General features: G+C 40.6%; 2 protein-coding genes across 2 annotated transcripts; both read left to right on the forward strand.

The window, feature by feature from the left end:
- The first annotated feature begins 273 nt into the window (after positions 1-273).
- Positions 274-6,679, forward strand: LOC115580857 (trans-1,2-dihydrobenzene-1,2-diol dehydrogenase-like). The gene is made up of 7 exons (XM_030415568.1): positions 274-429; positions 3,308-3,419; positions 3,665-3,828; positions 5,299-5,551; positions 5,815-5,939; positions 6,150-6,300; positions 6,500-6,679. Exons 1-7 carry the CDS (start codon positions 340-342, stop codon positions 6,607-6,609), a joined length of 1,005 nt encoding a protein of 334 aa, XP_030271428.1. The 5' UTR covers positions 274-339; the 3' UTR covers positions 6,610-6,679.
- A 1,323-nt stretch (positions 6,680-8,002) lies between these two features.
- On the forward strand, positions 8,003-12,659 carry LOC115580858 (trans-1,2-dihydrobenzene-1,2-diol dehydrogenase-like). Its single transcript, XM_030415569.1, has 7 exons — positions 8,003-8,223; positions 9,333-9,444; positions 9,686-9,849; positions 10,979-11,231; positions 11,752-11,876; positions 12,095-12,245; positions 12,491-12,659. Exons 1-7 carry the CDS (start codon positions 8,134-8,136, stop codon positions 12,598-12,600), a joined length of 1,005 nt encoding a protein of 334 aa, XP_030271429.1. The 5' UTR covers positions 8,003-8,133; the 3' UTR covers positions 12,601-12,659.
- Positions 12,660-13,563: the final 904 nt, after the last annotated feature.

Consider the following 13,563-nt stretch of genomic DNA (forward strand, 5'->3'; position numbering starts at 1 on the left):
TAATAATAATAATAATAATAATAATCAATCTTATTCACACAGCACCTTTCATACATATAACGCAGCTCAAAGTGCTTCACACAGACACAAAACATAAATTACATAAAAGGAAAGAAAAGAAAAGAAAAAACAATCACATTTGTCTCATCATCATTATCTGGAGGTCACGTTTCTGCTTCTGTTAGCACAAATCATCATCATCATCATCATCATCATGGCCACATCATGATGCTTGTTTTTGTGCTACGTCACACAGTCAAAACTGATACGATGGCGCCACCTTGCGGCGGGGAGCGGCCGCTGTGGCCGACACCGACAGTCAATCAGTGTCAGTCCAACATGGCAACCAGGTGGGGAATCTGCAGCGCGGGGAAGATCAGCAACGACTTCACGGTGGCGCTGAAAACTCTTCCTCCCGGAGACCACCAGGTATCAGTATGAGTGGACGCGTCGACACGTAATGCACCACATGTTTCAGAAGGCAGGAAGTCGGAGAGAGACATCGAGGGTTGTTCGAGCCGCCCAGCCCAGGGTGGTGTCTGCAGGTGTCAGCAGTTTGTGACGCGCTTAAGTTCACACCGTCAAAACTAGGCCAGACTGAAACGATGGGGATGTTGTAATCCGGAGCTCTGAGGAGCTAATTATTAATTTAGTGTGACGTCAGGAAGTTTAAAAACAATGGAGGCTAAAATCTGCAACATGTCGAGCACTTGGACCTGCCTTTGTATTTATTACCGTAAAGATGTACAAAATGGGCATCTATTTTTTTTTTTATTATTTCTCAACGCGCCCTTACACAAATATTACGGTATTTAAATGTATCTATTTTTACTATTTATGCATCAAATGATACATTGAAGCAGCCTCACATTATGCACCATTAACTGACTTGCCACACCAAAATGAATTGGCAGATAAATGTAATTACAAATGTATTTGAAATTGACAATGAAGTTGTTCAGTGAATTAAAGCAGTTATTAAAGGTGAGTTTTATACCAGCAAGACACACATTTATTAACTGAGTAATGCAGAAAATGTGACATGTTAGTATTGATGCCATATTGAGAAGAGAACATTGTCTGCAGTCTGACAGCCCTCACATCAGCCTTCGGTCAGGTTTACAGACTAACAACATGTTAGATAGTATTTTGGGGTCAGAACCACCTCAATAAACCAGGTCTCCAAACTGTATTTATGGGTTGTGGCTGTGGCAGCTCGCAAGTTAGAGGATCTGAAGTTCACACCATCAAAACCAGGCCTAAATGAAACAATGGAGACATGTAATCTGAGGTTATGAGGAGATATATAACACCTACACATGACATCAGGCAGTTTACATACAATGGAGGCTGCAGTCTGCAACTCGTCGAAGACTTTGAGCTCCATTTGTTTTTTATCAGAATCAGTATTCCTTTATTGCCCCACTAACGGGAAATTTGTTTGCCACAGCACCCAAATGACTCAGCAATAAATTAAAGTGGTTATTAAAGATGAATTCTATTCTATAAATCTTTTTTTAATATACTATTAATGCAGCAACAAATAAATTCAGGCAAACAGTTTAAAAGCAAGCCTCAGATGGTGCACCATTAACTGACTTATCAGACAAATGTAATTCAAAATGTTAATTATGTTGTAATGATTTAAAGCAATGCTTGGAGAGTAAGTAGGGGCCTTGTCCATGTCTCCAAACTGTATTTACAGGTTGTGGCTGTGGCAGCTCGCAAGTTAGAGGATCTGAAGTTCACACCATCAAAACCAGGCCTAAATGAAATGATGGAGACATGTAATCTGAGGCTCTGAGGAGCTAAATAACACCTACACATGACATCAGGCAGTTTGAATACAATGGAGGCTGCAGTCTGCAACACATCGAAGACTTTGAGCTCCATTTGTTTTTTTATCAGAATCAGTATTCCTTTATTGCCCCACAAATGGGAAATTTGTTTTCCACAGCACCCAAATGACTCAGCAATAAATTAAAGCGGTTATTAAAGATGAATTCTATTCTATAAATCTTTTTTTTTACTATTAATGCAGCAACAAATAAATTCAGGCAAACGGTTTAAAAGGAAGCTTCAGATGGTGCACCATTAACTGACTTATCAGACAAATGTTATTCAAAATGTTAATTATGTTGTAATGATTTAAAGCAATACTTGGAGAGTAAGTAGGGGCCTTGTCCATGTCTCCAAACTGTATTTACAGGTTGTGGCTGTGGCAGCTCGCAAGTTAGAGAATCTGAAGTTCACAGCATCAAAACCAGGCCTAAATGAAATGATGGAGACATGTAATCTGAGGCTCTGAGGAGCTAAATAATGCCTACACATGACATCAGGCAGTTTGAATACAATGAAGGCTGCAGTCTGCAACACGTCGAAGACTTTGAGCTCCATTTGTTTTTTATCAGAATCAGTATTCCTTTATTGCCCCACTAACAGGAAATGTGTTTGCCACAGCACCCAAATGACTCAGCAATAAATTAAAGCAGTTATTAAAGATGAATTCTATTCTATAAATCTTTTTTTTTACTATTAATGCAGCAACAAATAAATTCAGGCAAACGGTTTAAAAGGAAGCTTCAGATGGTGCACCATTAACTGACTTATCAGACAAATGTTATTCAAAATGTTAATTATGTTGTAATGATTTAAAGCAATACTTGGAGAGTAAGTAGGGGCCTTGTCCATGTCTCCAAACTGTATTTACAGGTTGTGGCTGTGGCAGCTCGCAAGTTAGAGAATCTGAAGTTCACAGCATCAAAACCAGGCCTAAATGAAATGATGGAGACATGTAATCTGAGGCTCTGAGGAGCTAAATAATGCCTACACATGACATCAGGCAGTTTGAATACAATGGAGGCTGCAGTCTGCAACACATCGAAGACTTTGACCTCCATTTGTTTTTTATCAGAATCAGTATTCCTTTGTTGCCCCACAAACGGGAAATAACTCAGCAATAAATTAAAGCGGTTATTAAAGATTAGTTCTATACAGCAAGACATACTTTTTTTTTTTTTTTTACCTTAAATATGAACTAAAAGGGAATCCAATAGTTTCTTGCGCTCTAACACAAATATTACAGTATTTAAAAAAAAATCAATTTAAATTGATTTTTTTTACTATTAATGCAGCAACAAATACGTTGAGGCAAACAGATTAGGAGGAAGCTTCAGATGGTGCACCATTAACTGACTTATCAGACAAATGTAATTAAAAATGTGTCAATTATGTTGTTTAGCAATTTTAAAGCAATGCTTGGATAGTAAGTTGGGGCCTTGTCCATGTCTCAAAACTGTATTCACAGGTCGTGGCTGTGGCAGCTCGCAAGTTAGAGAATGCACAGGAGTTTGCCAAGAAGCACAGCATCCCCCGAGCATATGGGGGCTACGAGGCGCTGGCCAGAGATCCAGACATAGGTGAGTTTCTGTCACACCGTTCGAGCAGCAGACGTTTGGGATTTTTCAGCCTCAGCACACTTTAGTCAAAGCTAAAACACACTTTAAACACCAACCCTCAGCCATCTGTTGAATCCTCGCTGATATCCAGCTCAGTTTGACCCACAGCTGTTTGAATCTCCTGTTGATATTTGACAGTTTTTACGTGATACCGTCTTTTAACATTGTGCTCTCTGCTTTTTGTGTGTGTGTGTGTGTGTCTGCAGATGTGGTGTACATCGGAGTTATCCATCCATACCACCTGAGCACCTGTCTGCTCTTTATGAACGCCAAGAAGAACGTGCTGTGTGAGAAGCCGCTGGCCATGAACGCCAAGGAGGCCAAGCAGATCCTGGCCTCTGCCAAGGAGAATGATGTCTTCTTCATGGAGGTACGGACGGTGCTTGTTAGAGCTTTTACTGGAGCTAACAGCACTTTAGTTAAAAAAGAGTGACTGAACAATGACTTTCCAAAGGCCAAAGAGGAGTCCATCCCAATTCATTTTTTTCCCCCAAATATATTAACTAATTCTGAATAGGTTTTTTTGTTTTCTCTCGCTTTCCTTTCATTCCTTCATTTCTCTTTGAGTGGTGCATGTCTTTTCATTTTGTTTGACAATGGTGGTTGGTTTTCTCTTTTTTATTTTTTCATTTACATGTTCGAAATAAACTAAACTAAACTCATAAATCTTACTCGAAAAGGCAGCATTGTTATACTTCTGATAATGTATTGACTTCTACCTCCGCCATCTTGTGCAATTATCCTGTGCAATAATACTATTTTTTTTTTTTACATATTTATATTCTTACACTGATTCTGTTTATTTCAAACACTGTATTTATTCATGAATCCAGCCTTCAACAAGGCAATTTTTTTTCACTTTATTTAAATGTATTATAATGCACATAGCTTATAGTCCTTTCTATATTGTATCTTTCTTTCTCTGATCTAAATCTTTTTTAGTATTTTTACTTGTTTAATGTCTTTACTTGTAATCATTGTATGTCTGTATACCTGCTGATGTCACAAGTGAATTTACCCGATGTGGGATGAATAAAAGTCTATTCTATATTATTCTAAACTAATAAATCTTATACTCATCTTATCTGTTATACATCTGTTAATGTAGTCATAGACCATTTTCATAGCAGATATCATAAAAGTAGGAAAAGCACAGGTGACATTTGTACCCTCAATGATGGCCGCATTCCATTAAGATGGGCTGGTCCCAGGGCTCTGGTATTGGTGCATGCTAGATGGGACACTTAATAGAATGGACCCACCAATTAACGTTATTCGTCACACCTGTGCTTTTCCTGGTTTGACAAGTCCAAATGTCTGCTGTGAAAATGGACTGCAAGAAAGTACAGTCTGTCACTGTAGAAATGTTTAATAGCATTTACCATATTTTGCATTCATGTCCGTTTAAAGTCCCTGATAAGTACTTCCATCAAGGGCTAATTAACATCTTAACATGTAATCAGGGAGTTTAAATACATTGGAGGCTCAAGGCTGCAACATGTTGAACACTTTGACATCCATTTTTTTGTCACCGTAAATACGAACTAAATGGGCATCTTTTTTTGTTGCGCTCTAAGACAAATATTACGATAGATAGATAGTTTTTTTCTATTTCACTTTGTGTCGAAAAGGGGTGGGACATAAGAGCTCTAAAGTGAAATTAGAAAATAAAATAAAAAAAACTTGTAGGGTTAGGGTTAGAGAGATGTCCCCAGCATCCCCAGTGTAACTGAAAGCTGTGCATTCTTGTGATTTTCATGCAAACCCTTGTTAATAATTTAAGCTATAAGTTAGTACCTATAAATAAAACTGTATGTTGCCTCCTGTCCTTTGCTCTCAGGCCGTGTGGACCCGATTCTTCCCGGCCTCGGTGGAGATCAGGCGGCTGCTGGCCCAGGGGGAGATAGGCGAGGTGAAGATGGTGAGATCGGAGTTTGGCGTGCCGCTGCATCACGTGCCGAGAGCGATTCAGAAGGAGCTGGGTGGAGGAACGATGCTAGATCTTGGCATCTACTGCCTGCAGCTCACGTGCATGGTGTACAATGGAGAGAAGCCAGAGAGCATCCACGCCATGGGGACCTGCCTGGAGACAGGTGATGGAAAAATAAACCAGTAAGGTCTCACAGATATGATTTCTTAAGTCACTTCAGTAACGAACGTGTGGAGGAGCGACGTGTTGTAATGTTTGAGTCATCCTCCTCACCACCACTGGTTTCTCTTCCATCAGGTCACGCAGACTGACAGTTACCATCATTTTTATTTGCAGATGACACATGGAAAACACTGCAGCAGCCATGTCATTAGTTTTCTGGTCTCTTCATCAAGTGTGAATCATATATTTTGTATGTTGCTGCAGGAGTGGATGACACTGAGGTTGTCACTCTGAAGTTCTCCAACAACAGGATGGCAGTGTTTACCTCTTCTTCGGATATTGAGCTGCTCAACGATGCAGTCATTGTGGGCACAAAGGGCGCCATCAGGGTAGGTCATCGCTGCAGGGCCGCGTTATCAAATACAATTCAAATAGGCTTAAAATGATGTTCCCATTCACACCATGTGTCGTTAAGTAATACAAGGTCGAGTGTGAAGCAACTTAAGATGGAAGTTAGGAAGTTGTGTAACACAAAGAAGAAGAAGTATTCACTGCACATACCGTTACTGTGAAAACATCTTGTTGCATCCTGTGTTTAGATCCCTGAGCACATGTGGTGCCCCACATCATTGGTGGTGAATGGGAAGGAGACCAAGTACCCGGTGCCAGAACCTTATCTGCCTCTCAACTTCATCAACAGTACAGGGATGCGCTACGAGGCAGAGGAGGTTCGGCAGTGTTTGCTCAAAGGTACTGTGACATTTAGCATGTTTAAGCACAATAATACTGTCGGATTTATGAATGCTGAGGCCTCCTGTTACTTGTTTTACACATACACACCACAGGGTGGCATCAGAAACACTGAACTCTCGATGGCCCTTTCACTATGTTCTGCAGACTTCACAGTACGCTGCATGTCTCCTCACATGTCTATGATTTACCCATGTAGGGCTGAAGGAGAGTGCAGTTATGTCCCACGCCGACTCTCTGCTGCTGGCTGAGTTAGAAGACGAGGTCCGCAGGCAGATGGGGGTGGTGTACAGCCAGGACAGCCAGTGAATCACTGAGTCACATTCCCTTGTTGTGAGGAGCACATTCATGGTTCAGAATAAATCATCATTTGTGTTCATACTGCGTCTTCTCTTTTCTGATGTGGATGATCATGATCTCAATTTGTCCCGATGAAGACTTGACATTTTTAAGTTCATCATAAACTACATTGTAGAACCATGTGAGTAATATTTACAGTCTGCAGTGTTTCCCTGAGGTATGTGGAAGAGTTTGGTGCAGATGTTTACTTGGTTTGGGGTTTACAGACAAAACTAAAGAAGTTAATTGAGAACCAACTACGACCATTAGACCAGGTATTTATGTAGTTGTGATGCTCCTCACATTGATTTTACATGATTTAGCAATGATGGTGCCAAACAGGCTGCTGCACACAAGTCTTATAAAGGTCTGCACTGTATTTCCAATGATATTTATTAGTTTTGTGTTAATGTTTCACTTGAAAGCTTCACTTTATATAAATATGCTGTGGTGCCACCCATAAACTTAAAAAAGTGTCTTTAAGGCCCCTCCTCCTGAATATCCAGTCTGTTCTGATTGGTCAGCTCGCACACGCCTGACTCAAATTATCCAAAGGTATGAATCAACTCACAGAGTCAAAGGCGGGACTACTGATGAGGCGTTTCCGGAGCAGAGTTTTCTGTGGGAGAGAGGAGGTTCTCTTGGCGCAGACTTTAACCTCTCTTAACTTTCAAGATTTCCCATGTAACGGAATTAAAGTATAACAAACATTATTCATTTTCAAACGAAACAAGACAGCGTTAAATAAGTGCTCATCTCTTTTATTGATGGAAATCCAGCCTTTAAGGACAGCTCAGCACACCAGCTAAAATTAGAATAGTCCTTTACATTTAGTTCTTACACTCTGTAACCATTAGTGAGGTAGATGTTGCATTTCATGACGCCAGCTGTTCTATCCCCTGTTGAAGCGCACTCTGCTGGACAAACTATGTCATTACACCAATTTTTAATTACCCCAAGCATGTTTTTCTGCATTATAATTTTTAAATGTAAGGTTTTCATATTGGACGTCGATACCGATATATCAGTGATAAGCTCAAAGGGGTCATGTAACTTTAAAATGACCCCGTTTGAAGTGTATTGTGAGAAACATGAGAAAACCCGGCCTGAATAAAGTCCACTGCATACAATTTAAAGGTGTATTTACTCATTATTTTAAAACAGTTATAAAAAGACAATTGTAGTAGGGAGAGAGGGAAGATAACTGGATAAAATGGAATTGCAGAATTAGAAATGTCACAGTTATGGTTAAGGCGTCCTGCAACAGTGTCCTTTGGGAGGTGTACATAGGTGTGTCGGGGGAGGGTGGTGCTCCCATTGGGCCATCCCCCCCTGTTAAAAATTAACAATTCACCTACTGGGTGGAGGGGTGGAAGCGAGGCTGCGCTGTGGGAGGAGCCCTTTGACTTTGCCACAAGTTTGTTTGTTTTTCTCGAAAGAGGAGTGTGATTAGTAAACTGTGCCAGTACTCAAGGTGCTCACTGTCAGTCCAGCATGGCAACCAGGTGGGGAATCTGCAGCGCGGGGAAGATCAGCCACGACTTCACGGTAGCGCTGAAATCTCTTCCTCCAGGAGACCACCAGGTATCAGTATGAGTGGACGTGTCCACACGTAATGCACCTCATGTTTCAGAAGGTGTGATGTCGGTGAGAGACATCAGGATGAATTGAAGGAGATGTTGTAATCTGGAGCTCAGAGGAGATAAATATCAATTTAATGTGACATCAGGAAGGTTAAATTTAATGGAGGCTGATGTCTGCAACATGTCGAGCACTTTGGGCTTCCTTTGTTTTGATTTTTACCGTAAAGATGTACAAAATGGGCATCTATTTTTGTTTCCAACGCGCTTTAACACAAATATTGCGGTATTTTGTTTATGTATTATGTACTGCACTGTATCAATAATGTATTTTTACTATTAATGCATCAAAGAATACATTGAAGCAGTCTCAGATTATGCACCATTAACTGACTTACCACACTGAAAGTAATTGGGAGACAAATGTAATTACAAATGTAGTTGAAAGTGACAATGAAGTTGTTCAGCAGTGAATTAAAGCAGTTATTAAAGGTGAGTTCTGCACCAGCAAGACACACATTTATTAATTGAGTAATGCAGAAAATGTGACATCAGTACTGATGCCTAAATTAAATGATGGAGACATGTAATCTGAGGCTCTGAGGAGCTAAATAACACCTACACATGACATCAGGCAGTTTGAATACAATGGAGGCTGCAGTCTGCAACATGTGGAAGACTTTGACCTCCACTTGTTTTTTTATCAGAATCAGTATTCCTTTATTGCCCCACGAACAGGAAAAATGTTTGCCACAGCAGCCAAATGACTCAGCAAAAAATTAAAGCAGCTATTAAAGATGAGTTCTATACCAGCAAGACATACATTTTTTGTTTTGTACTGTAAATGTGAACTAAATGGGAATCCAATGTTTTTTGCGCTCTAACACAATGTTAAGGTATTTTTTAAAAATTGATTTAACATTTCTTTTACGTTTAATGCAGCAAAAAAATTAATTGAGGCGAACAGATTAGGAGGAAGCTTCAGATGGTGCACCATTAACTGACTGATCAGACAAATGTAATTAAAAATGTGCCAATTATGTTGTAATGATTTAAAGCAATGCTTGGATAGTAAGTTGGGGCCTTGTCCATGTCTCCAAACTGTATTCACAGGTCGTGGCTGTGGCAGCTCGCAAGTTAGACGATGCACAGGAGTTTGCCAAGAAGCACAGCATCCCCCGAGCATATGGGGGCTACGAGGCGCTGGCCAGAGATCCAGACATAGGTGAGTTTCTGTCACACCGTTTGGGCAGCAGATGTCTGGGATTTTTCAGCTTCAGCACACTTGAGTCAAAGCTAAAACACACTGTAAACACCAACCCTCAGCCATCTGTTGAATCCTCACTGATATCCAGCTCAGTTTGACCCACAGCTGTTTGAATCTCCTGTTGATATTTGACCTTTTTTACGTGATACCGTCTTTTAACATTGTGCTCTCTGCTTTTTGTGTGTGTGTGTGTCTGCAGATGTGGTGTACATCGGAGTTATCCATCCATACCACCTGAGCACATGTCTGCTCTTTACGAACGCCAAGAAGAACGTGCTGTGTGAGAAGCCGCTGGCCATGAACGCCAAGGAGGCCAAGCAGATCCTGGCCTCTGCCAAGGAGAATGACGTCTTCTTCATGGAGGTACGGACGGTGCTTGTTAGAGCTCTTACTGGAGCTAACAGCACTTCAGTTAAAAAAAGAGTGACTGAACAATGACTGCAGTATGTGATGCTCCTAAGAAACTAAGAAAACGCAGTCTGTTACTGTAGAAATAATTAACAAAAGTTAGATAGCTTTTTACTTTTTTTTTTACAATAACACTTATTTATTAAAATTTTAATGGAAATATGACAAATAAATCTCCGTCTTCATTCACCAGTAACATTTCATTCATCAGAGTCAAAAATGACTTTATGCTGATGAAAAAAAAGGTCTTTTTTTAAATAACATTTTTTAACAAATTATGCTTTATGAAATGATGGGGACAAAAATGTCAATTTCAAAAAGTTGGTTTCACATCTTCACAACAATTCCATTTATATCTGTAGTTATGTCCTTACATAGAGTAAACCATTTTTTTTTTTTTACACAAAACAAAACAAACAGAACACGGGCTGTCTTGAATTTGAGAAGATAAATGAAAAGTAGACAAGTTATAAAGAGATAAATTAACATTTCTTTTCTCTTATTTTCTTTTAAACAAAAGACAGGTGTTTGGGAGAAATATACATTTTCCACTTATTCCAAATTTCCTCAATTTTAAGTTTCTGGAGCCTCATTGAAAATGTAATTCTCTCCATAACAAAGATTTCATGGATAATATCGTACCAGTTCTCTGTAGATGGGGCATCTGGCTGGAGCCCTTTCCTTGTCATTTCTTTTCTAGCAGCAATACTTAGGATACCAAATAAGTGTCTTGTTTTAATATTTGTAGAAGTTGAACATAAAACGCCAAAGAGAAGTTCATCCCACTTAAGTGTAATTTTTATCGTAACAATAGTAACTAATTCAGAATAAATCTTACGCCAAAAGGCTGCATTGTTATATACGCATTAATGTAATAGAACATTTTCACAGCAGATATTTTTTGGCTTTTCAAAGAAGGAAAAGCACAGGTGAAATTTGTAGCATTAATGATGGCTGCGTTCCATTAAGGTAAATAAAAGCTGTGCCTTCATGTGATTTTCATGCCAACCGTTGTCAATAATTTAAGCTATAAGTTAGTACCTATAAATAAAACTGTATGTTGCCTCCTGTCCTTTGCTCTCAGGCGGTGTGGACCCGATTCTTCCCGGTCTCGGTGGAGATCAGGCGGCTGCTGGCCCAGGGGGAGATAGGCGAGGTGAAGATGGTGAGATCGGAGTTTGGTATGCCCTTGCATGGTGTGCCGAGAGTGATGCAAAAGGAGCTGGGTGCAGGAACGATGCTAGATCTCGGCGTCTACTGCCTGCAGCTCACGTGCATGGTGTACAATGGAGAGAAGCCAGAGAGCATCCACGCCACGGGGACCTTCATGGAGACAGGTGATGGAAAAAGAGACCAATAGGATCTCACAGATATGATTTCTTAAGTCACTTCAGTAACGTGTGGAGGAGTGGTTCTTTCTAGGTTCAAAAGTACACTAAGCAACCTGTTGTAATGTTTGAGTCATCCTCCTCACCACCACTGGTTTCTCTTTCATCAGGTCACACAGACTGACAGTTACCCATTGACCTCAGTTGTATACATGTGTGAGGGAGTCTGATAAGACCTTACCTCTTACCTCTGTTGCTTCATTTCTTTTTTTATGTGTTGCCAAGCCACAATAAAGGTTAAGGTTTGATAGTGCTGTCCAGCATTCATTCATACATACAGACAGGCTTCTTCTTGGATATAAAACACATCAGAAATAAATTACTTATCATTGTTATTTGCAGACGACACATGGAAAACACTGCAACAGCCATTTGTGTTGCACTTCTTAAAACCAGGTCTCTACAGTCATGTCATTAGTTTTCTGGTCTCTTCATCAAGTGTGAATCATATATTTGTATGTTGTTGCAGGAGTGGATGACATTGACGTCGTCACTCTGAAGTACTCCAACAACAGGCTGGCAGTGTTTATCTGTCGTTCGGATATTGAGCTGCCCAACGAGGCAGTTATTGTGGGCACAAAGGGCACCATCAGGGTAGGTCATCGCTGCAGGGCCGCGTTATCAAATCCAATTCAAATAGCCTGAAATGCTGTTCCCATTCACACCATGTGTCGCTAAGTAATACAAGGTCGTGTGTGAAGCAACTTAAGAGGGAAGTTAGGAAGTTGTGTAACACAAAGAAGAAGTATTCACTGCACAGACTTATGCACATACAGCTACTGTGAAAACGTCTTGTTGCACCTTGCGTTTAGATCCCTGGGCACATATGGTGCCCCACATCATTGGTGGTGAATGGGAAGGAGACGAAGTACCCGGTGCCAGAACCCTATCTGCCTATCAACTTCATCAACAGTACAGGGATGCGCTACGAGGCAGAGGCGGTTCGACAGTGTTTGCTCAAAGGTACTGTGACATTTAGCATATTTTAACCTGCATGTATTATTACTACACATGTGTATTGCCCTGTTAACATAATATTTAAAAGAATCACAATAAAACTGTCAGATTTATGAATGCTGAAGCCTCCTGTCACTTGTTTTACACATACACACCACAGGGTGGCATCAGAAACACTGAACTCTCAATGGCCCTCTCACTATCTCAGTACGCTGCATGTCTTCTCACATATCCATGATTTACCCATGTAGGGCTGAAGGAGAGTGCAGTTATGTCCCACGCCGACTCTCTGCTGCTGGCTGAGGTGGAGGACGAGGTCCGCAGGCAGATTGGGGTGGTGTACAGCCAGGACAGCCAGTGAATCACTGAGTCACATTCCCTTGTTGTGAGGAGCACAATCAATCATCATTTGTGTTCAAACTGCGTCTTCTTTTTTCTGAAGTGGCTGATCATGATCTCAATTTGTCCCGATGAAGACTTGATGTATTTGTACGTTTAAGCTTATCATTAACTACATTGTAGAACCATTTGAGTAATATACAGTCCGCAGTGTTTCCCAGAGGTACAGTATGTGGAAGAGTATGGTGCAGGTGATGTGACAGCTGGCCATGACAAACAAGAGCGATGCACCGTTTCAAAGGAATAACAAAAACATATGTATTTAACACAGTAGTAAAGGTAACTTAGAATAAAAAAATTCAATAACATGAGGTGTGAGAGTCAGTAAGATCAGTGGTGTGGGATGTGCATGCGTGGTTAGTATGGTGTGTGTGTGTGGATGTTTTATGGTGCATAAAAGAACATGCATACATTGCATAGTAAACCAGCCGAGGACCCAGGTGTCTTCAGTTACCAGATTGCCAGGCTGGCCCAACTCACTGCCAACCAGCAACCCACTCCAGACCCCACTGGCAAACACCAGCAGGGGTCGCCACAGCATTTATTTGGTTTGGGGTTTACAGACAAAACTAAGGAAGTCAATTGTGGACCAACTACAACCATTAGACCAGGCATGCATTTAGTTTTGATGCTCCTCACATTGATTTTACATGATTTAGCAATGATGGTGCCAAAAAGGCTGCTACACCCAAGTCTTATAAAAGGTCTGTACCGTATTTTCAATGATATTTAATAGTTTTGTGTCCATAATGTTTCACTAGAAAGCTTCACTTTATGTAAATGTGCTGTGGTGCCAAAAAGTGTCTCAAAAGAGTGTCTTTAAGGCCCCTCCTCCTGAATATCCAGTCCGTTCTGATTGGTCAGCTCACAGCCGCCTGTCTCAAATTATCCAAAGGTATGAATCAACTCACAGAGTCAAAGGCGG

Source organism: Sparus aurata, chromosome 4 (genome assembly GCF_900880675.1).
Source record: "Sparus aurata chromosome 4, fSpaAur1.1, whole genome shotgun sequence".
Lineage (NCBI taxonomy): Eukaryota > Metazoa > Chordata > Actinopteri > Spariformes > Sparidae > Sparus > Sparus aurata.